At 38.0% G+C, this 24,963-nt stretch overlaps 1 protein-coding gene across 2 annotated transcripts in view; it reads right to left on the minus strand.

Moving 5' to 3' along the window:
- SLC12A2 (solute carrier family 12 member 2) overlaps positions 1-24,963 on the minus strand; it is a 69,048-nt gene that overhangs the window by 26,903 nt on the left and 17,182 nt on the right. For both annotated transcript variants that reach the window (XM_063319480.1, XM_063319479.1), the window contains exons 2-13: positions 23,165-23,284; positions 19,276-19,351; positions 18,660-18,755; positions 16,709-16,848; positions 14,983-15,093; positions 11,857-11,965; positions 11,288-11,415; positions 11,116-11,200; positions 7,239-7,387; positions 3,497-3,604; positions 2,374-2,497; positions 880-981 (exon numbers count right to left, since the gene is read on the minus strand). In XM_063319480.1, coding sequence (XP_063175550.1) covers positions 880-981; positions 2,374-2,497; positions 3,497-3,604; positions 7,239-7,387; positions 11,116-11,200; positions 11,288-11,415; positions 11,857-11,965; positions 14,983-15,093; positions 16,709-16,848; positions 18,660-18,755; positions 19,276-19,351; positions 23,165-23,284 — 1,348 coding nt within the window. The remainder of the gene's footprint in view (positions 1-879; positions 982-2,373; positions 2,498-3,496; positions 3,605-7,238; positions 7,388-11,115; positions 11,201-11,287; positions 11,416-11,856; positions 11,966-14,982; positions 15,094-16,708; positions 16,849-18,659; positions 18,756-19,275; positions 19,352-23,164; positions 23,285-24,963) is intronic.

Raw genomic sequence — 24,963 nt, forward strand, 5'->3', positions numbered from 1 at the left:
TTGCATAGAGGCATTTGAGTTGGGCCTCTGATGAAGCTAACTTACTGGAGTGGCTAGTATGCATTTCTGCTGCACTCCAGGTGCTCTCCTGTTGACCTGCGACCCTTCCTCTGGCTCTGAGCAGCTATTACTGGTACTGGCATCATACTGGTAGAAGCGGGATGCAACTCTAGTTTGCCACAAGTTTATCCAAAATCCGGTAAATACACATACACATCACCACTAACACACCCAAGATTAAAAAGTGATTAGAAAAAAAAGATTAGACGTAGAACTGTTGTGTAAATAGTGATGCACATGCTCTGGCAAAATCACAATATCTACCAGTTCAGCCACTTAAGAAACTGTAAAGGGTACTACTTCCGTACAACTGCATAGTGGACTGCATATGATCTACATCTGTTCTACATCATCTGGGTTTTGGCTTATTCCTATAATCTAACTAGCCTCCCACACCAAAGGCTGTAAGAATGTGGCAATGCCACCTGCAATTCCAGTTTCTTCTGGACTGGGAGAAAAAACATATTAACAGAGAAATCCAAAGAAGGCAAAAGGATGGTTTCTTGAATGTCAGATATCGAATTAGCAAAAAAAGTTTCTTCAAGAGTTTCTGAATAAGCACTGAGTATCTTGTGTTCCCTCAGCAAAGATGACAAAATCAGTAGCTCCCAAGTTCTACTGGATCACTCAGCCCTCAAAATTTCAGAAGACCCAAGTACACACCATATTACACTTGTAATTCAGATGCACCATGACAGTCAAATAGATACTTAGTAACTAAAATGAACTAAACATTAATTTATATTAATACCTTTTAAACTGTATTTATGCATAAAGAAATTACAGGCTACACTCTCACCCACAAAATGTAGTTCCTACCTGGAGATTTTGCAAGAGAAGCATGGAATACAGAGAAGTTAATCAAGGCATATGAGGCCAAGAAGAAGTTAGAAATAATTGGAGCAATGACGTTCAGTTCAGCTGTAAAATCAAAAACAAAGCAGGCTGTTAAGAAAGATATCATCCAAAGGCTTTGTAAATTCCAGAGTGAAAAACATGCTACAAACAACCTTGTTTTCTGATATACTCTAAGGAGAAGCAGTTTATTTTATTCAACAGACAGAGTTGTTATCCTAATGGTCTTTTATTTACTAAGCTATCTTCTAAGAGCCATGAAGTGTAACTTTCAGTTTTAAAAGTATTTATATTTTTCCCACCCTACCAAGTGTTCCATGACTGCCATTTTTGAAGCATTACATACTTTCTCAAACTAATTCATCAAGAAAATTTCTTTCCTACCATGGCTTGCTCAAACACCAGTGCACCAGTACTGGGGTTCAGAAGAATGTCAGAAACAGTAGACAGCACTACTACATCTGCCGTATGTATAGCTCAATTCTCAAACAGCAAAGAACAAGGCACTATTAAGTTTAAGAGACAATCAACTATGGTAAATGACAATAGCAGGCAAAGTTAGTGTGAGTAATGTGACAACCACGTTCGTTCACCTGCCTGCATTTAAAATGAAAAGTTGCATTAATGGTACTAGTATAGTGCATTACTGTAGACGAATATCACAACAACAGCAACGAGTACACCCTCTTTAGTGAAAGAGATGGAAGAACCCTTCCTTGAGGCAGCATGGTAAAAAACATTTAGATGTGTACTCTCATCAACAAAAAAAAAAGTGATCAAAATACATGATGTGCCATGTTACTCTGCAAGTTTCTACCTGTTGTAATCAAGCTTCCAGTCAGCATGCTGCAATAGGGACATCATGGGTATACCTGTGCCTTAAGCAGACTTGGGGGGAAGTATGAAAGAGCAAACTGTGAAAAGAAGTTTAAAAGCACTGGTACAGGACTCATGGACGGACAGAGCACAATTAGTTTGCTGCCTACACAGAACACGTGTAATTCTACCTAGACTACCTTTAGCAATAGCAGAATCAGCGCTTATCTCTACTGTGTGACTTAACAGAAAACCACACTGAAAGTATTGTTCATGCAAGCTTGCCATTTACTGGAGTTGTTTGTAATTATTAAAAATCTGAAATAAGCTTTCATATTTACAAGATACAAAATCTCCCTACCACAAGCAAAAGATGTGTTTTTATTGATTGATAGTATCTACCTTGCAGTTATTAAGAAAAGTGCAGTATTGCTGCTGTTCAATTCAAATTTATTGCAGTTCTAGACAGAATTATATATAGAAGACAAGAGAAAGTAACCCTCAGAATGAACAGATTTAAAATGCCGGCTTAGAATTCAGCTGTGCATTAGACCTCTAGGACACTGTCCTCAAGTCATGACATGGAATAGAATGCTTTGTAAAGGACAAAGATATTGAGATTTATTATAATTTCAAACTAACCAATTAGTATGAATCCAAGAGCAATTAAAAATGTTAGAAGATATCCTCTCAGTGGTTCATTGTTCTTCCCATAGCCTTTAGCAAACATCTGAAATGCTGGATAAATGTTGTCCTTGCACAAAGCCTAAGAAAACATAAAATCCAAGAGTCAGCATGCATTTTGATCAAAACATATTCTTACTAATGCTTACAAATGCTATATTCCACTGGATACTATCTTCATGAAAGTAGAAGGTTTACAGCCACCATGTACTAATTCTATTTGCAACTGTCTTTGTATCTTGACATTTTACATTTCCAATATTATTATTATCCTTCAGTAATTTCTATCTGTAAGAACAAGCTTTGCTCTTCTGTAAGTAATTGACTCTTTTACTTTACTGGTGTCTTACGATCACTAAGAGTCTTTCTTTAGAGACAATGTTTACTCAGAAAGTGGAAAATTTGCCCAATGTATACAATAGTTCTCTGCATCAATATTTGTGCTTCTATTCTGCAACAAAACCCCTTCTACGTTTGACTCTACACCAAACTTCTGGGAAAGAAGGTCATTTGAGGACACTAAAGTTTTACCCAATTAAAGAGAACTTGCAAGACAAAGAATGAGATTAAATGGCTAAAAAAGAAGGTAAAGCAAAATGCATTCAGGAACACACACACACACAAAATCAATGTAAATGATTTACATGAGAACCGGTACATAATTATTTTGATAATGTATTGTCTGAGGATTAAGATTCCACAGCTACAGGTTCTACTTCATGCTGTCTCCTTCTATGATTATTCTGAGAAGTGAACTAATCTGTTATCTCTGTATGTACTCCACTGTTATGTACAACAAGAAACATCTAAAGGAGTTTGTAGATTCCTATAATGTTAGTTATACCATAACTTACCTCTAAACTAACCAAAAACACATGAGCAAACTATAGCCTAGCTACGTTTAGGAACAGTAACACAGTATTTTCCCATTCTAAGCAACAGGCAAGTATTAGATCAATCTACTCATGTCAAGGAGTATGAATCATGATGGCAGCATGTCAGAGTCCCCTTCCAAAAATTCTGGTTCAAAAGTTAATTGAAATTATTCTTTAGAAGATTATGGGCTTGCTTCCATACTTACCTGGAAGATCTTGGGTGCACTCACAAGAGATGCTAATGCAGAAGACAGGGTAGCTGAAAAAATACCCGCAGAAATCAGTGGTGCAAATCCTGATACCATGCTCATTACCTGAAAGCAAAATAATTATTTTTTTTAAAAGAGTATGAAAAAGTGTACTATACAAATGGACGGCAACATTAACTACAAAACCAGATCAATAAAATACTATGTAGACTCCACTTAACAGCTGTTTAAGTATCATGCATTCATACCAACGAATGAACTAGGGACAAATCAGAGGATATAAATGGACCCTAATTTCAGAACAACCGAAGGTGGCTTCTCACACAACATATAGTCCAACCATGTAATTCTCAAGTCATAGAATCATATAACTGTTTTGGTTGGAAGACACCTTTAAGATCATCAACCTAGGACAGCCAAGTTACCACTAAATCAAGTCCCTCAGCTCTACGTATACATGTTTTTTAAATATCTCCAGGGATGCCGACTCAACCGCTTCCCTGGACAGCCTGTTCCAGTGCTTGACAACCCTTTTGGTGAAGAAATTTTTCCTAATATCCAATCTAAACCACCCCTGGCACAACCTGAGGCTGTTTCCTCTTCTCCTATCACTTGTTACCTGGGACCTGCCACTTGGCCTTGTTGAACCTCATACATTTGACCTTGGCCCACCGATCCAGCCTATCCAGATCCCTCTGCAGAGCCTTTCTACCCTCAAGCAGATCAACACTACCCCCCAGCCTGGTGTCATCTGCAAACCTACTGAGGTTTTTCATCCTTGAAAGAACACACAGAACTGGAAGGACAGATATCTAGTAAGAATTGCCCTGTTAGCCCTGGTGTAGTGAGACAGACGTATAGTTCCTGCTGATAAGGGACTCATTATGTTTGCTTGGCATTTACTGTCTAGATAGTTACTTAAATTTCAAACATTTGGGATAATGAAATACCATATTTTGACTACAGTTTCAGTTCTTTGGTCCAGCCATTGTGGAGAAAGAAAAAAATTCCACATAAAAAACAAGCAGCAGCTCCTTTAAAGTTACATTTTCATAATGAATATGGACAAAGCATTGTTCAGCTCCCCCTCCCCCTAACTTTTTACAAATGCTTTACAGATGCCTTCCTTTGTAGGAGAAATGTTTTAGCAGAACTTTCACACTGTTTCTGGAATGGAGCTTTATGGTACTTTCAACTTTTCATCCAAAGTTGGCCAAATTCTGCATTTAAATTATCCAAAGCTATAACTTACTCTAGGAAGTTCCAGGCTGAAGCTACAGAGCCCCAAACAAGTTTCTGAAGTTACTCTTCTACCAGGTGACACACTGGGCACAGAAACGTCATTGACTGTCAATGACTGAGCAAAGAAATGTTTGAAGCCCACAAGGACCTGTAATTCATTTGCACTGACTGCAACAGAAACTAAAGATGGTCTTTCTATGCAAGTCTGACTAAGCCTGTCTCAACAACTTAACATTTTAGCATCATCTAAGCTTTCCACGGGTAAATCATACTACAAGTCAATCATCAGTCATCATTCCACCTAAACATGAAGAGGAACTTCTTCACTTTGAGGGTGGCAGAGCACTGGAACAGGCTGCCCAGAGAGGTGGTGGAGTCTCCATCTCTGGAGACATTCAAAACCCACCTGGACGCGTTCCTGTGCAACCTGCTGTAGGTGACCCTGCTCGGGCAGGGGGGTTGGACTAGATGATCTACAGAGGTCCCTTCCAACCCTACCATTCTGTGGTTCTATGATTTGCTGCCCAAACACATCCAAAACCTGAGCTGCCTAAGCACTAACTTCAAACCAATTCGGTGCCAGAAGAACTGAATGCAGCACAAAGTGTACAAAACTGATAAAGCCATCAGGCTGTGCACATGAGTAAACCGGCACTTTCAGCCTCAGAACCTGCTGGCTTACAAGCTGCAAGATAAATACAACAATATTTTAGGGTTTCATTTATATTTGTGAAGTATTTCTTCTCAGTTATTTAACCTACAGAAAGAAGTTACATGTTTGCATGAAGGGTCTGAGAGGTACACAAGCTTGTAGCCCCCCACACACACACTGTGCCTTGCATATTAAAAAGAAAAAGAGAAATCTCTCTCCTTACAGCTACCAATCAAAGCTACTAAGTGGAGGGCAGTTCAGTTAGAAAATGGACAACAGTTTATCCATAGGTAGGCAGTCTCTCATGCAAATAATATCCTTCTGACATCTTCTGAGAAGATGGAATCAGGCTCTTCTCAGAGATGCACAGGAAAAGCTGCGAGGATGAGAGAAAAAACAAACAGCAAGGGAAGTCCAACTGAGTATTAGAAAAACAAAATTCCACAGGGAAAGGGGCTAAGCACTACAGCAGGCTGCCCAGAGGTGCTGTTCAGTCTTCATGACAAAGTTCTCAAAACCCCAACAAAAAGTGGGGCGTGAGGGGCATTGCATTTTCTATGCAGCCCCTGGCCTTGAAAGTGACTTCTCCTATCAAGAACACATTACTTTTTCCACCAAGAGAAGCAATAATAATTTTGGAGCTAGAAGTACTCTTCAGACCAAACGGTAAGAAACTAGAACATTACTAACCTATTAGAAGTACAAGCAACATTTATGGTAAGCCACCTTACTGAACTTATGACTTAAAAGAAAAGAAACAAACAGAGGAAACCAGTTCTATGCTATTCTCAGCTGTACCTTTGATCACCTGCTGGGCTCTTTTGAGCTTAAACAAATGAAGAAAGTAATCAGATTTTGCACAATAACTACTCCCACAAGAGCAATTCTGAAGTGTTTCTAAATACACACTTTCTCTAAACCAGAAAAAAATAACACCACACAGATATTCAAATAACTCCACTATAAAAATGTATTTTACTCTAATAGAGTGGCCTGCATTATTTCAGCATGTACAAAACCAGTTTTCCACCCAGCCTTGCAGGTAAGGCTGTCAGCCTAACGTGTGAGCTGTTCATGTAAGGAGTACGTGTACCACGTGTACTTCTTATCAAAACCCACAAGCCAGACACCGTTTTCATTAGTGGATTTCAGCTTGATCTCTAGCCAACTTCTTGCATGCCTATTAGAAAAACTTAGGGCAAAGATGGACTACCCCAAAGCAAGTTTAAGTTAATCAGCAATAAGTTTTCCTTGGTTTCTTCAAAACCCCTACCAATAGTTCTTGGACATCCCAATTACCTGTGAAGTACAAGTTGAAGCCTATGAATTACCCCATGACTTCTAGAGGATTTTTAAATACAGTAACATTAAGCTTTATGAAAATTCACAAGATTCTTACCATAAAAGAGGATACTGTGGCAAATACAGAAAACATTCTTTAAAAGTCAGCATATTTTCTAGGAAACTTAAAAAGTTAAGCAACAAGTTATTGACAGAGGCTACCTATGATTACTATGCATCACTATTGAACGAAGAGTACTTCTATCCATATCACTGAATGAGGACATTGTTAGCTGAAGAGAGAAACTGGCAGTCACACCACCTAACCTACGCAGTTTACTCAGAAGAAGAGTAAATATTTACACCACCTGTGTATAAACACCCTAAAGTTTTTAGCATAGTTACGTTGTTCTTCCACATACTAGCTAGAGTGTACCACTATTCCAGATAAACCTTGTATTTATGGAGACAGGCATTTTTAGACTATGATTTTTCTTTATATGCAATTCAAAAAAAAGAAGTAACACAAAAGCCAACAAACAGATTTAGGAAAAAGTTTTATACCTGGAAATTGTTCATCAGCCCATACTGACACCCTGTCTGACAGGATGAGAAATCATAGTTTAATTTGCAAGCTGCAGTAGTGCAATTCGTCAGCTCGGTGACAATGGTGTTATTAACGTTCCCTGTGGCATCTCGCACAACACAGGAACCTAGAGTGGACACAATCACAAAAAAAAAAAAGTATTAACAGACAATCTAAACTGAAGTACATGTGTCAACCTCAATTCTCTTTTTATCTAAGCATATTCTCACAGAGCAGCATTAAAATATGGCATTTACATTTTTAATACATTTCAGCACCAAGCATATCTTCACAATGAAGAACAAATACAAACAAGCAAACTAACTGCTCTCTTGCCTGAGATGATCTTCAGCTTTTGAATACATCTGAGTCTAGTAAGAAAAGGAAAGTTTGAACACAGAGGAGAACAATGTCAACAGAATTACAAGAAGTTTAAAAGCACAATTTTAGCTCAACATATTATTTCTCTGAATCATGAGTTTCCACACAGGTCTTTAACTGAAGTTAGTATTATGCACCATCACTTGATTTGGTAGCTTCTCTTTCTGTCAACTTTCCTAGAGGAATGCATTTTTGTAGTTTATGTATAGATACATACAGACCGGTGCGCATAGTATTGCTGTTACTTCTTCTCCAGTCAATATGGCTCAGGCATTCAAAAAAATTTAGTTTGTCATGAAAGACTGTTGCAAGACATTTTGCAATACTTAAAACAAGCCACCTCCTATGTGATTGTGGTATTGTGAGTTGGTTTCTTGGCGGAAAACAAAGTCCATTCCAACAGTCCCACTCCGACCACATTTTTTATAATTATCCTCAACTGCTGTCTTCGATTAATCTATGATTATTTATAATTTCACTGGTCAAGAAAATGCTGGAGACACGGCATTTCAGCCCTTAAGTACTAAGAAAAACTAAAAAGTACTAAAAAGCCCACGTCTTCTCCTTCAAGATTTTTTGTCTCAAAAAGGACAAACCAAACTAGAGCAGACTAAGTATTACTTAACATTCTATGGTTTAATAGTTGAAATAGTCAAATTGTTTGGACACCTGCAAATATTTCTAGGAACAGGACTTAAGTAAGGAGTGGGGAAGAGAACAGGGAAGTCTACAGAGCAGTAGCTAGTAGAATTCCCTTAATTTGGTCTTTTCCAATTTTCAGATTTATTTTTCAGTTACTTATTAGGCCAAATTGTTTCAATTTCAGTAAATTTTTATATTGATCATTTGTATTATGCTTTTCCTGTGGGTATGTGGAGGGGCTGGGTTTTTTTTGTTGTTCTTGTTCTCTTTTAAATGGGATTAAAAGCTCTGTATGAGAAAAAGTTTCTTCTCTTCCACTATGCAGGTATTTACCACAGCCATTCAAGCAGTATGCAACAGATACTGACAACAGCTGAACCATTTGGAGATACCATTTTGTCAGTAATAGATTGCAGTGTCAGACCCATTCAGTTGAGCAGCCCATTAAATAGCTACAGTGCACTATGACAGTCCTCCTCTTCCTCATTCCCTTTCTCATAGTTCAGATCCCACTGGCTGGCAGCTCTTCACACATGGAGTCAAAGTATGACAGTAAGGGACAATGGCACTATGAACAAACTTAATCTGAGCCTTACTACGAGAGAATACAGAACAGAAGCCAGCTGTGCAGGCTCCATTCTCAGAAGATACTTAGATGCAACTAAGAATCCAGACATTTTGTTTAATCCTCATTCAGAAAAGTTTTATTTATAAGATTCTGGCAACATTTTCCCTAAGAACCTCTAGGTCTTCTTTCCTGTAAAAACAGGATTTCACCTTTTCATAGGCACATTCCTGCCAAAGTCAAATGTAGTTTTGCCACACTATAAGCCTGGGAAGGTTAACAGACCATTTGTACCAAATTATCACCTAACTACACGCAACCAGCAAGAACTCAGAGATACTACCCTGAGTCCTTCAGACTGCAGTTGGGAGTGCTTAACTTTCTGTGGTGCTACAAGCAGCTATAGTTAGGCTCTCACTAATTAGTTTCACTTCCCTGTGTATTAACCCTACTCGGCATTTGGGGTTTTTTATTTGAGCTTCCCTTGGTTTTAAAGCAATAGAAGTTCTTTGAAATGCATCCTTCAAGAATTCTGACACAGAAGTTGCTTACGCAATCTTCATCCTGCCACTTGCAAATCTGAATTAGTCCCTTGCTAAAACTTTCTCCTCAAAGCTGTTATCTTTTTGAAATAGGCTGCCTAGCTCTACCAGTAGGACTAGCAATTTTCCTCTTCTGAGCCTTCTCTACTCAGTTTCTTAACCCTCTTACTTGCTACAGAGCATGCAAATACTGAGTTAAATTCAGAACATCGTGTACCCCAGACATGACTACTCAGTGCCATTTACTAGCCCCTTCAAAGTTTTAATGACTTGCCTATCACCACTATGGAAACTTACAGTGGGGAAAGGAAAAGAAGTATTTGTATTTGCCCAGTTCCTGATCTACTGCCTCTAAAATAGCTGAATTCCACTTGTGTCATAATCTCTGACTTCTGCAATAGCACTGGCCTTTTCTAACTAGCCAAATTCTGAGTGTAATTTATGAGATGCAACTAAGGCAGGACATTTCTGATGCATCAAACAATTTCACCATTTTGCCAACTGTTCCTTTCACAATAGGAAAAATTAGGTTTTTGATGTATGAAAGATGATCAAAGTATTCCATTAACAAATGAATATTAATGAGCTTTTTTATCTCATGTGGGTTCAAGTTCTAAAGTATTCAAATTTGGTAGCAGAGGTCTATGTGGTCAATCTAATTAGGAAACAAGTGTAGGTCATTATCCTGCATAAAGCACACTCACTTCAGAGCAACTATTTGGCAGAACTACAGTACAATGTTAGCCAATAGACTAGCGAGATTGGTATCTTTGGAAAGGAAGTTATCATTAGTGCTAAGATCAATGGTACTTTTATAAATGAGAATTTAATTCAAAAGGCAGCACAGCTAAGATAAGGCAAGGTCTTTCATGTAAGAAGACTGATCAGTACTGCCAGAAGCTAATTTACATGACACAAATAAGAACATTTCCAATCATAGGCAAGAAATAGGTGAAATACGATTACAATCTTATGTTCTTAAGGTTATTAGAATAGAATCATTTTATGGGTGTGACAAACCTGGTTGACCATTAGTGCTCTAGAGCAAAACTGATATAGAGAGTATCAAGCCCTGAGGCACTTCCTACAGAGAATTTCAAACCACCTTGGGGTGGGGAAGACCAGGAAGAGAAAGGTTATACAAGACTCAGTCAGATCAGTCTACTATTGTTTCTCCTCTTTCCACATGAAAACAAAACTACAGAAAATGTTTCTGAACATGGCAACACTTCAGAAAATGGGCTGGTCACATGAAGGTACTACTCCCTCTGCAGAACTACTGCTCATGCATCCTCACCAAAGAGCTGTTTGATCATCCCACAATTCACTTCAGGTAAGTCGCTGACTACCATAATCCTCAAACTAACACAAGTGTTTGTTCAGCAAATATTTTCTGAAAACACACTTTTCTAATCCAGGGATTATCCCACTGCTAAATTATAATAAATAGCTGCAACAGATGAGGGAACATCCCTACAAAGTCTTTTGTCATGTGTAGTATGAAGCAGTCACTAGCCTTAGAAAAATATTACTCATTTTAGGAAATTGTAAAAACAGCTGAAAATTGAACCTCCAACAATAAAAATTAGAAACCTCTGGCAATTATGTCCCCATGCATTAAAGTCAATTACATAACAACTTTACATAATTAATTACATAAACCATATCAAAACACTCCCTCAGAATGAATGTGAAAGGATAAAATTAAAAACATTCTCTATTTACCTACAGATACTGCAATTCCTGCGTAAACCAATGTAGTAATTAAGATGGCCAACAACGTTCCTTTAGGTATGGCTGACTGAGGATCCTGAAAGAAAAATGTCAGTGGACAGTGATGACACAGACAAAGGTACAGTCAGTATTTGTGAACAAGATTTGCTAATTCGCTACTCACCGCAAGATCACCTGAGATATTTGCACCAGCAAGTATACCAGTTGCAGCAGGGAAGAAAATAGCAAATACAGAAAAGAAAGTTTCCTCATGTCGGAAATCTGGTCCAAAATTCTCCATAAATATTTCAGCTGTAGAAAAAGATTTAAGTCTATCAATATTCATATAGAAGCTACAGTATTAGTCCATTCCAGCCATTATTAATTCCGTGAAAAAGCTGAAAGTCACAGCTCTATGGCCTTCTTGAAAATTAAGCGTAGAACATTTAAGTCCTAATTCGTCACTTTGATGCAAAATAAAAGTCAACACAGTAAACTTAAATAGCCTTTAAAACCAGAACAAGTACTTACAGTATCATCCAGCTTTTAAAAATTTATTATAATTTCTATTAAGCAGGCAGGACCAAGTTTTGGCCCAACCGCTTTAAGGAGCAAAACTGCAGAAGTTGAAAGAATCAGGAAAAAATATCTCTATAGTTAAATAGGACTATAAGCTATTTTAGATGTTTAAATTAAGATAACATGTCTTCTCTTTCCAAAAGTATTGTTACCTTACTAACTGTTCCAACATACCTTTATAACCAAAGAAACCTTTAGGCTTCTTGCTATCCAAAGGAATAAATGTTCCTATGACAAAGTCTCCAATAGCAAGTACGAGGATCACCAGTAAGACTATCTGGGCCTGAAAGATAATAATTGCAGTTACACAGAACAACTTTCCCTTTTTCATAGTTTCAAGCTTCAATGTTGTGGTTCAAAAATGTAAATATTTACGGGATTCCAAATTCTGCTTAGTCCTCTCAAGTTTGTTTTCCACAAATAAATAAGGCAATCTGGAGATAACATGTACCAGGATTTCTAATAAAGGAACATGAAGAACTTCTAAGTTTAACAACCGTTCAAAAGAGGATTTGTTATCACCATACCTCTCAAATTTATACTTTTAAGAACAACATACTTAAGGGAACTATTTTCTCTATACGCCTTCCAAAAGGAATGGATTTGAGGAGACTGAAGAAATTCACAAGAAAACAGCTAAATGCACACAAATGCTAGGAGTATTGCCTTGTTAACCATGATCATAATGCTTTGCCTTATACTTTAGTATGTGATATTTACTTTACTAAGAATTTTATTACATCAGGAATTAAACAGCTTTTGTTTGCTATTTTATGCAACAGACTGTTACATTCTCATGTTCTTAACCCTTATTTATTAAATTAAATATCAGACTACCATAATTACTTGTTTATTTCTAGTCTTCTTGAGACTTTTTTTCATTACAACCTAGATTTTTATCCACTGTTCAATAAAACCATTAAAAACCCTACACTTGGAACAAGAAGTAGTTTAAACCATCCAAGGCCTTGAAAGCACGAGTAAAGATAAATCCAGGCATTGAAGAGATGGTTCAATTTTTACATTTAAATGAGCAACCACACTGCCCTGTTACCTTTTGTATTATTTGATTCCTTATAAAGGTATATGCTAATGGCGAAACTATTTGTGGTTTGACCGTTTTTTTCAGGCTTAGGATCAGAACTTAATATGCAATAGCACTGTGGCACTGATGATTATTACGAAACAGTTTTCAGTTCTCACAGCCTCACAAGAAAACAGGGTAGTAGAGCGATAAACAAGAGCATGACAGCCAAGAGCAGAGTTAGAAGAAAACCTGAAGAAACCAGTTTGTCCATCATATTTAATTTCTCCTTTGCCAAGCCAAGAGAATAGGTGAAAGGTGTAAGGATGCAGCTGGGTGCCTACAGAAGTCTTCAATAAGCCCATGGAATTCAACATGAAGTTACCACAAAACACTTGCCACAAGTGGATTTATCCACTAACAAATCCAGGCTTCTCCCTGAAGCTAAGGGCATTTTCTGAATACCTTCCTTATATTCAAACTCTCAGACAAAGAATGGGCTTCTAAGACTTCAACACAAGGAGCTGTGTGGCAAGAGATCGCAAACTCTGAAAAGTCATTTTTTAAGCAGGCTTCCCTGGAATCCCAGTCTCTCTTAGCTCACTTCAAAGGCATTATTATAGATTCCCCTCGTCCCATTTTCCAAGGCATTCTCTAAGTCATGGGGGAGACACAGGAGACGTAGATACTTTAATCAAGAGGGAAGTATTAGCGTTTTGCTATGCTAAGCTGTATGTTAACCCACGTGAAGTGCTTGTTTGACAGGTTCAGTTGCTTACCATCATTCCTACTTGTCTTCTTCGATGATGCAGAAACCAAGCCAACAAGCCTTGATTTTTGCACTGAGCACAGGATTTTTGAAAGCTACGTACTTCCTAATCAGGATGATGCTGCAGTGATACCACAGTTCAGGTTTGACATTAAATAACAGGAGTATTTCTATGCAATCTATTGTTACAGAATTGCTCATGCTACAGAGCAAAAGCACAAAAATACTTCTCATGATTTTAAGTGACAGCAGCCAGAGGGTTAATAACAACTAATTCATTCAAAGGAAAAACTAAATGGTTGAGATTAAGATGGACAGTATTGTTTGGAAGTCAGGTTCATAAATATACCATTACAAATTGAATTTACAAAAAGTGAAGGACTACCTGAGAAAGGTAAACCATTTTTATTTTTACAGAAGTGTGCTCTTCAATTTACAAGTACAAGCCAAAGTCAATTTCTGTAGATTCTTTTCTCCCTGTGGTAGATCCAAGTAATGCACTTGATCTTCATTTCATTTTTCTACAATCCCTAACTCTCTCTCTCGTTTCGATTACGAATATCATCACCATGTTGATGCAGGAGCGTAAGAACCTGTTTTATTACTTACATGAAGATGCTTCTTCAGTTGCCTCTCACTGCAGGAAATGGGAGCTATTCTGAACCAAATATCAAACGGGAAGGGAGATCAAGTGAGGCTCTTAATTATTTTTGAGCATACCATGGACAGATATTCAGAAAAACCCTACCAGGTACAGAAAACAGTGAGCAAGCTACACTGCTTAGTAATGCAGAGCAGAAAGTTAATAAGGTAACCTCTGTATTAAGGTATCCTAGCATCTGTACGTGTTTGTTTCCACAATCAAGAGCTGACCTACGACTGTGCAGCCACAAGGTAAGGAAAGCAGGTTACTCCTCCTACAGAGTCAGTCATCACCACCAATGTTCACAACCCTCCTCAATGCTGGGCCTAGTGACTGCATCACACCCTAGCTGCTTCAAAGTGAAAACAAAACCAGAAGGGAGTGGAAGGGAAGGTGAGAATACGGGGTTTGAGTTAGCAGAAACTATACAACTTTAGACTGGCTTCAGCTCCAGCCCTGTATTTTCCATCCACAGAGCTCATTTGAAGTTCCCAGTGAGGAAGATTCCAGCGCTACTGCTCTTACCTTTTCTTACTGTGCTGTAGTTGCCCAGAAGAGGGTAATACCACTAACATATTTAACAGTGTCATCAGGAGTAAGTTATGCTGGATTTTATGTTCTCATAGATGCTTGAGCTTCCAGTGGAAGTAAGTGACCTAAGGTCTGAAATGCTGTCCAGACGTGCACATGCTAGTGCTAGGCAGAGAGCTGTTACATAAAAACTGCCCACTGACTGACTTCTACCAGGTCGTGCATGCAATACAGAGTGCAATAAACATATTAAAAATAAATGACAAAGCTGAGGTAGAAAATGGAATGAAAATTATGAAGCACCAAATAAAAGAAAACGTGATAGTTCCTTACTTTTGCCTCCCACTCCATTCCAGCAACGGAAATACCCAGCAATATAACAACTGTGATAGCTCCTATAATTCTGATATCATTCATTTCATCAACCATCAACGTTCCATTTTCCTAGGAAAACAAAGAAAAAAAATACACAGTCATATACTTTATCAAGAACGTATCTTCCCTACTGCAGAATATTGGCTGTAATTTATTACTAGAGTTAACCTTTATACCACAAATTTACTCACTTTAAATTCCCTGTATGGATACAAGTAATTTGGTTTCTGCCTTGTTTTAAATAATGTTCTAAATAATGATCTAAATGGAAGTGATCATTTCCATTTGTAGCCCATCCCCAGAGAGAACAGCATGTCTTCAACTGACAGAGAATTAATCAGCAAGGCAATTGCTACCATCTTGCACCTATACGTGTATTTTACTTGTTGTTCTAATACTACTCTTACTTCTTTTAATGTATTCAAAACTTCTTCCCATCTACAAAAAGTATGGTTGAGTTCATCCAAGTATTACATTTAATCAAAACATCCATCAGAAAACTAATACATGGTTCTGTTTAAATTAAGGAATTGTTTTTAATAAGCAGAACTCCTTTGAAACTGAGCTTAATATAAACTTAGTATAAACTTCATATAAATTATCACTTACAAGAAACAGTTCACTAATAGGAATCTCAGCTTTAACAACTTACGATTCATTGTCTTATATCTGTACTGCCACTCTTCTCAACTGCTGTCTTGGACTTCACCACAAGTTACACTTTTTTTTTTTCAGGGAGATAAACAGTGTGGGAAGTTTCCATTTTACACCAATGATAATTTATTTTTTTACCAAAAAGCTACCAAATTAGAGTAGTATTTTACTGATATAGCATTAGTAATCTTGTACTTCATTCTGTGTCTTTGAACTGGTCAGGGCAACCCCTAGTATCGATACAGGCTGGGGGACGAAGGGATCGAGAGCAGCCCTAACAAGAAGGACTTCGGGATATTGATGGATGAAAAGCTAAACATGAGCCAGCAATGTGTGCTTGCAGCCCAGAAAGCCAACTGTATCCTGTGCTGCATAAAAAGAACCGTGGCCAGCAGGTCGAGGGAGGTGATTCTGCCCCTCTACTCTGCTCTGGCGAGACCCCACCTGGAGTACTATGTTCAGCTCTGGGGCCCTCAGCACAGGAAGGACATGGACCTGCTGGAGTGCGTCTAGAGGAGGGACATGAAGATCATCAGGGGGCTGGAGCACCTCTCGTATAAGGACAGGCTGAGAGAATTGTGGGTGTTGAGCCTAGAGAGCAGAAGGCTCCAGGGAGACCTTATTGCAGCCTTCCAGTGCTTAAAGGGGTCTTATAAGAAAGATGGGGACACACTTTTTAGTAGGGCCTGCAGCAATAGGACAAGGGGTAATGGTTTTAAACCAAAAGAATGAAGATTCAGACTAAATATACTGAAGAGATTTTTTTACGACCCGGGCAGTGAAACACCAGAACAGGTTTCCCATGGATGGCGTCCCTGGATGGCATTCCAGGGATGGCCCCATGCCTGGAGACATTCAAGGCAAGGTTGGGCAGGGCTTTGATCAAACTGATCTAGTAAATGCCTCCGCTCATTGCAGGGGGTTTGGACCTTTAAAGGCCCCTTCCAACCCAAACCATTCTATGATTAGATGACAGCTCAAACTTGAATAAAGGATGGTGTAATCAACATAACCACTATCATCCATATACCTTGAGCAGCTCCACAACTGTCTCTGCAAAGCCAACAACATACATTGCTACTGCAACAGCATTGGCAAATGCAAAAATCAGACCTATAGCACCACCAAACTCTGGCCCCAGACTTCTGGAAATTAAGTAATATGCTCCTCCTGAAAGAAAAAAAGGAAATAAAAAATTATGTGAAAGAGACTAAGAATAGACGGTCATCAGCAGTCTGAAGTTTGCATGAACGAGATGCTATTTATTCTTGCATTTTCCTTGATGTACTGGAAAATAACCCAAAACTCAGTATTTTAGGGACAGGCATGCTGAAGTTTCAGAAATGCACTTAAAGTTTTTAAGAAAAGACACCAGTTGGAAATAATCACCTGACTTATGCACCATATCATATTTTTCAGCTGTGCAACCAGTTCTATAGTTAAAAAACAAATTGTAAAACACAAACAGCAGTATTACTGGGGTTTTTATTTCAAACTATTCAAAGCATTTGTACCTAGTTCTACTATTACATATTTTCATTAGCTATAGCTCAAGAAACTGGCAAAGCAGTCTAATAAACCCACTCAAGTTCCAAACCTCCATGACTTGTTTCTTAAAGCTCTGCTTATTAGGGGAATTTTCTGCCCCACAATGGGACCCTCAAAACAATCACATGGACACTCTTTTTCAGAACCTATTCTTTCTATTTTTGAGCTTGACAAATACAACATCTCAAAGCCCACATGTGGCAAATGGAAAACTGAGTATCTACAGCATTAGCGAAGAGTAAAATTAAAAAAAAAATGTAGGAAAGGCACATTCCTCCAATTTAAGGGTAAGCTTTTTCCAAGCAACAAAGTTCTCCAACTTCAGTCTGAAGTAACTGAGTGCACATTAAAAATTTTAACAAGAAATCCTAAATTTCACTGTATTACAGTTCTTGTGCAAAACATACATAGGTACACAGCTTTGACACACTGTGCAAATGAGAACGTTAACATAAGAAAAACATTACTGTAATGTAAGAAGATTTTCTTAGGAACAACTGTGATTTTATTCTATAGTTCTTCCCATTCAGCACTTCAAATTTTCTAATGAAGTATTATTTTGCAAGAGTGACTCTAAAAAATAAAGGCTCTGATATGAACAGGAAAATCAATCTGTATAACGCAATTTAAAAAAAGAAAGGGTAACTAAACTTGGTAAAATGCTAAGATTCATAGCTGATCCTTCCCATTGGGTCTGTTTAGTTTGTGATAATGAGGTTTTTCTCTTCACTCTTAATCAACAGAACTTTATAAACTTCTCTTTTAATTCCACCACATTTTCTACTAATAGCAGTCTTGTAATATTTTGAAGAAGTCTGAGCATGTCAAAGGCACCAACCACTTAAACTATTTTGTAGGAATTGCTGCGAACAGCACATAAACCATGAAAGAGAATGAAAACCACCACCCTCAGGAAAGCTGGAGATAATTAAGTGATTTCTTGAATAAAAAAAATCACTATAGAACAAGAACATGTCCCTTTGTATGCTCTCACATAAATAAAAGATGTGTTTTTTCGTTACTAAGTTTTATTTCAGAACATGAACACAGACAAGCACACATGCACACTCTTAAATAACGAGTGCAGATGCATATTAAGACCATATTCATTTCCAGATATGCGTTCTCTAAAAAAGTTTGTCATTCCAAAAATTGAGAGAAGGTAACATTTCTTCCACAGTGACAAAGAAAGCCACTAGTCAAATCAAATTAGTAGGCTAATTATTGATGTTTCATTAATTCTATGACTGCTCAGTCAATTACAGAACACAGGGAAGACTCTGCTTCTCAGAAAACTAACTCTTCTGTACATTTTAGCCACACTGTTTTTTCCCTGTTACTAAAAAAAATAGAAAATAAGTCAGAGGTTCCATCCTTAAGGTGTATGCTTCAGAGTAATGAAAGCTTTAAAAGCTTTACGAAAGTAGGTTTACCTCCTCTTACAAACCCATTTGTGGCTATTGCTGAAGTAGACAGTCCTGTAATAGTTGTCACAACAGTGGCCATTCCAATAACCACAACAGACAGACCTTTTGGAAAAAGAGGGGAAAAAAGGTGTAAGTCAAGCAGTATTAAAATGTACAAATCTTCAACTTAACTTGGTTTACAGAATTAGTCTTGCAAATACAACACAAATTTACTGTGTGTGGTTCCACACACTCAAGCAAAAGGCTTCTTCACTCCCCTTTTGTACTGAGAAGTTTACAGGATACAAACAAAACTGGATAAATGTCCTCTTTAATCAGCAAGGTAAAAGCTGCATCTTAGAGCTTTAAAGAAACACATGCCTTTTGCAGATGAGATATTTTCTGCAGTTAAGCCTTTGAAAAAAACTTACAGATGTCAATTTTAAATTACATACCTTACAGCTAAATGAAAAAGTCTAAGTAACTTCATACTGTGTAAAGTTTTGATAAGGGTAAACTACCTTAAAAACTGGCAATATTAAGGTCATTTTCTACCTGTTTAAAGTGTAAGCTCAGGATCAACATGTCTTTAGGATCATGTTTAAAAGTCACTGAAACAAAATTACAGCATCAGTACACATACCTATCCCAGCTTGTCCCACAATCCATGATAGTCTGATGAACAGCATCACACCCCAAATATTTAACATACATCGTACCTAAGATAAATGAGAAATTTTACATAGGTTAGGTCTTACACCTGCAGTCATTTCCACTAATTCTTAATTTCAGTTTTTAATCTTGTTGAAATCATCTTGCAGTCTTTCCTCACCACTTCTCAAATTATTTCGTGACAACAGATTTTTTTTAATTAGACAAGATAGGTTTGATTAAAAAAAAAGGGACCTAAATATGATTAAAAAGTTACTAACGTAAAGTTACAGTAATTCAATATCTGACACCTGTAGTACGTCTAGACAGAATAATAAAAAAAATGTAGACCCCAATATTTACTATTGAAAAATTCATGCTACAGATCACGTGACTAAAAGTAAGACTGTGAGGTCTACAATCCTAGTTCAGCTCTCCCACAAATCTCCCCTAAAAAAAATAGCTAAAGCAATACCCTACTAAATAATTTAATCTTTTTATAGAAAAAAAACATTCCTAAAACTTTTGTATCTTACAACACAGCTACACACTAACAGGATAGAGACGGGGTAGGAGGAGGAGGTGACGTGCATGGAAGAGGCCCCACCATATAATAAACTGCTAGAAAATGAGAAGAAATATGCCCTGTTCACTGATGGGTCCTGCTGGATTGTATGAAAGCATCAGAAGTGGAAGGCTGCTGTGTGGTGTCCTACATGACAAGTTGCAGAAGCCTGTGAAGGACAAGGTAAATCGAGCCAGTTTGCAGAGGTAAGAGACATTCATCTGGCTTTGGACACCACCGAGCGAGAAAAACAGCCACTACTTTATCTCTATACTGATTCATGGATGGTGGCAGTGGAAGCAGGTAAACTGGCAGCGCAGAGGCAAACGCATGTGGGTTGCTGAACTGTGACAAGATATTGCTGCTGTGATAGAGAATCTGGCTGTGAAAGTACATCACATCATGCCCATGTACCCAAGAGTAGGGCCACTGAGGAACATCAGAACAACCAGCAGGTGGATCAGGCTGCTAGGATTGAAGTGGGTCAGGTGGATCAGGCTGCTAGGATTGAAGTGGGTCAGGTGGATCTGGACTGGAAACATAAGGGTGAACTATTCATAGCTCAATGGGCCCACAACATCTCAGGCCACCAAGGGAGAGATGCGACATATAGATGGGCTCATGACCAAGGGTGGACTTGACCATAGACACTATTGCACAAGTTATCCATGAATGTGAGACATGCGCTGCAGTCAAGCAAGCCAAGAGGTTAAAGCCTCTTTGGTATGGAGGACGATGGCTGAAACACAAATATGGGGAGGCCTGGCAGATTGATTATATCACACTGCAACAAACCCATTGAGGCAAGCAACATGTGCTGACAGTGGTGGAAGCAACCACCAGCTGGCTGGAAACACACCCTGTGCCCCATGCCACTGCCCAGAACACTATCCTGGGCCTTGAAAAACAAGTCTTGTGGTGACATGGCACCCCAGACAGAAATGAGTCGGACAACGGGACTCATTTCTGAAACAGCCTCATAGACACCTGGGCCAAAGAGCATGATGCTGAGTGGGTATATCACATCCCCTATCACGCACCAACCTCCGGGACGACAGAACAATACAACAGACTGTTAAAAAGTACACTAAGGGCAATGGGTGGTGCACCTTTTAAAACATTGGAATACACATTTAGCAAAAGCTACCTGGCTAGTTAACACCAGGGGCTCTACTAATTGAGCTATGTGCCATACAATGGGATAAAGTGCACATGAAGAATATGCTAGGGAAGACAGTCTGGGTTAGTCCTGCCTCAGGCAAAGGCAAACCCATCCATGGGATTGCTTTTGCCCAAGGACCTGGGGGCATGTGGTGGGTGATGTATAAAGATCAGGAAGCTCGATGTGTACTCATGGGGATCTGATTTTGCATGAGAACAGCCGATAAATCAAATTGTGTGATGTTAATTGCTAAATAACCCTGCCACTGTATGTCCTCATTACTATAATTGCTATCAGTTGTACTACAGTAAGAATCACCTAAATTGATGACAGATGGACTTTGATGAAAAAACGAGTAAAGTGCAGTGGTGATGGGATCAGAACTGACCTCAGCAGCTGGTGCCCAGCAGCTTCATTCAGATCTACACCTTCAGCCCATGGACCATGGGCGTGAGCCACACTGGGCACACCAGCCACAAGATCCAAAAATACAGCATGCAACATTTCAGCACCATACACTATCTCACCTGCCCTGAGAAGCTGTTCTAAAGGACATTTTAAAGGGATGGCCCATAGACTAAGGGCATTATATCTGTATTACTATATATGTGTATATATATACACATATATATGTATGTACATATATAAAAATACATGTAAATAAAAAATAAGAGACAGGGGAAAGTGGTGGCAATTCATTGGAATCTGTAAGATCTGGACATGATGCAGATAGTATGGAATAAGGGGTTCCCCAGTTCTTCCCTGTGGCAGGGAAAGCTCGAGAGAGCAGCCATGTGGTTCTTTGTTGCCATCTGAGGCTAAACCACAACAAGGGCTTAGGGCTCTCTCTTATCTAAAGAGTACAGTACTTACAGAAGGTTCAGCTGGTCATTAGGACTAGAAGTGAGACAAGCACCTCTCCAAAGGGCAAAAATCAAAAGTTTTTAGAGATTTAAAAAGGCTTTTGCAAAATGCAGATCACCTGAGCTGGTAATATTCACCAAGGTGGCTCAAGCCTACTAGGAAATGCTAGCTGCAACTTTCAAATCACTGAAAAGGAGATCATCCTTCTTGAAACTTAAATAGACTTTGGAAGAAAGTGATCAGCAATTTTTATCCCTTTAATACTTTGCACTGTTGCTTCAAAAAATAGTCCAATACAGAATTTGGGTTTGGAAAAAATTCAAAGTCAGCTTCATACCTGCTTTAAAATTAACAACGCTGTCCTTGGTTGGGGTACATCAGTAGAAGTCCGTAATACCCATTTCACAGCTACCACAGGCACCCGACTTCCCTCAAGGTAGAGAATATGGCTACTTCAAGACTTGTAAGGAAGCTGCTCATACACAGTGGCAGCTTGCAGAACTAAAGTCAGGTATTCTGAATGCTCAGAACAGTTTAACCAAGTGTTGCACTTGCAGCCACCACTTTAAGTTCTTAAGAGCTCTGGAGAGTACATATTAATCACATTTTCTTGTTGCCAAAATATCAAAAATAAATTAATACAAACTTGTAATAAAATCCCGCATGTCACCCTTAATTTTTCACTACTGCAAATGAGGACAGACTCAAGTTTTTTCCACCGTGAGTATATTGTATTCAGTGTTAAGACTTACACAGCTTAGGAGATGATGACTTTTTGTAATAGTTCAACAAAATTTAAATACTTAATCCTGGTGAAGTTTTGCCATATAGAGGGAGGTACTCTCCTCAATTCAGTATTTTTTGCTTCTCTAAAAATAAATAGATAAAAATCAAGCTTTCTAACACTTCAGTCCAAAACTCTACAGATGGAAAGTGAACACACATTAAATGTATTCTCTCCATTTGCATTTGTCTTTGTCACTTAAGATTAATATGTAGTTTTTCTATTACGTATGAATACTTATATAATTTTTTCCTTCTTTGAAATTATGCAACTTCAAAACAGTAAAACCTGTGCTATAAAACCATGATCCCTTAAAATCCCGAAGTCCTGAAGTAGTTGCATCCTTAAAATTCAGTACAAGTAAGAGCAACCCTTCTTAAATTTATGGCATTTTTCACATTTCATACATATCTTTTCCTTATACAGCAGTATCACAATTCCTCTCAAAAAAGGTTATTAGAAAGATTGTATCTCTAAGAAACTGAAGTACAATACATCAAACATACCAGTACACCTTTTATCCAGCCAAACTTGACCACCCCTTTGCTATCAGGTGTATAAGTGGCAGCTGCTTCTCCAGCTGGTGTGCCTTCCTCACCATTTGCGTAGCCATCTTCAAAAGGCTCCTGGGAAATAAGAAAAATTGATCTTTTATGTGATTAACAGAGTAGAAAGGGCATTTGATACGTTGTAAAAAAAGAAAAAGTCTACTTGTGTAAACAGAAAAATTAAAGAATGACACAGGAGAAGTTCTAAGATTTTCCTTTATGTTCCTTGCATGAGGACCATCTCACAGACTCCAAGGAACAAAAAAAAAAAAAAAATTTACACAGACCACTTAGGTATTCTGCTTCAGTTAGAGCAAACTGTTAGCAGTCAGAGTAATAAGTGTTTTAAAGAATCAGTTCTACAGCCCTAAGAAACACATATCTGGTCTTTTACAAGAAGAGTTAGAAGACTTCAAATGCTGCAACTTCTACAGCACAGGAAGTTTTGTTTCTTAATCTGAAGCATATACTTTTCTACCACGTTACTGATCTCAGCTATAGCATTTTCTGTAGTTCAGACTTAGCTGTCATTTGATCAGTTTTTCAGGAAATAAATTATTCACTTCCCTGCAAACTATTCTACTATTCATTGCAAGATGATGCTGGTAGAAAGGAGGGTGGGAGAGTGTCATTTCAGGGAGGAGGGAAGAAAAGTCTCTTCCCTGTTTAAAAGGGAAGGATGAAAAATGCAGAAAACATCAGTCCCATGGACAAAGAGCAATGTGTGGCTTTTCTTTACAATTCAACTCTCAGACTTACAATGCAGAAATCTCAACTGTTTGATATATGTTAAAAGTATACGTGTATATACACATACTTGTTGCATGCTTGCTTTTCAAGAGACAGTTTTGTTTTGCTAAGCCAGGCAAACACCTAAACATTTCAACTCAAAGGTTTTCTAGACTTGCTGCAGGAAACCTGCAGGAAAGCACTTTAAGCAAAGTGTGTTAGTTATCCAAGGCAACAAGTATAAAGAACGAATATACTAGAAAGACCCCGAATACCATTCAGAGAATACTATTCAACAAAACACTTCAAGCAGTATTTGTGAAGCAGCCTGCATCCCAGAAGGCTTAGAAAACATTTATGCAATTAGAGGTTCAATCCCAATGAGGTAAAGGGCAAAACTCCCATCCGCTAAGTAAAACACAAAACAGACTGGACCCAAATTATGCTTTCAAGAAGTATGTCACATTCTGAACACAGTAAGAAAGTTTATTGTGAGATACATTATTAAATTCTTCCTCCTCCTGATACAATAACACCAAATATATCATCAGCACGGAATCCAGAGGAAATATTTATAGCATTGTCACTTAGGAAGGGTATTATACATAGCCCTTTACAATCAGCAGTAAACATGCAAACAGATTTAAAAAAAAAATAAATCCCATTATATCAACCTTATCCAAAGTTCATTATCCCAGACTCTTGCCAGTGCTTCTCCCACTGCATTATGAAATTATCATAAAAACAGGTCTACGTGCAACACATCTGGAGATCCTTTATGGCATAAGCTTTCCACCACCAGGCAGAATCATGATCAGTTTGCAGATCATTACCTTTAACAGACAGCTTTCTTAAATAGGCTTTCTTGTCTCCAGAAGGAATTAAAAAAGTAGATACATGTGTTATATATTTGTTTATATGTCTGTGTGTATATATATATATGTATATAATGTATTATATACATTAAACAGAGAACAAAAAGAAACTTAACAGGGAATTACCCAGTTTGCTGAACTGCAACTCTTCTG

This window comes from Chroicocephalus ridibundus, chromosome Z (assembly GCF_963924245.1).
Source record: "Chroicocephalus ridibundus chromosome Z, bChrRid1.1, whole genome shotgun sequence".
NCBI classification, from domain to species: Eukaryota; Metazoa; Chordata; class Aves; order Charadriiformes; family Laridae; genus Chroicocephalus; species Chroicocephalus ridibundus.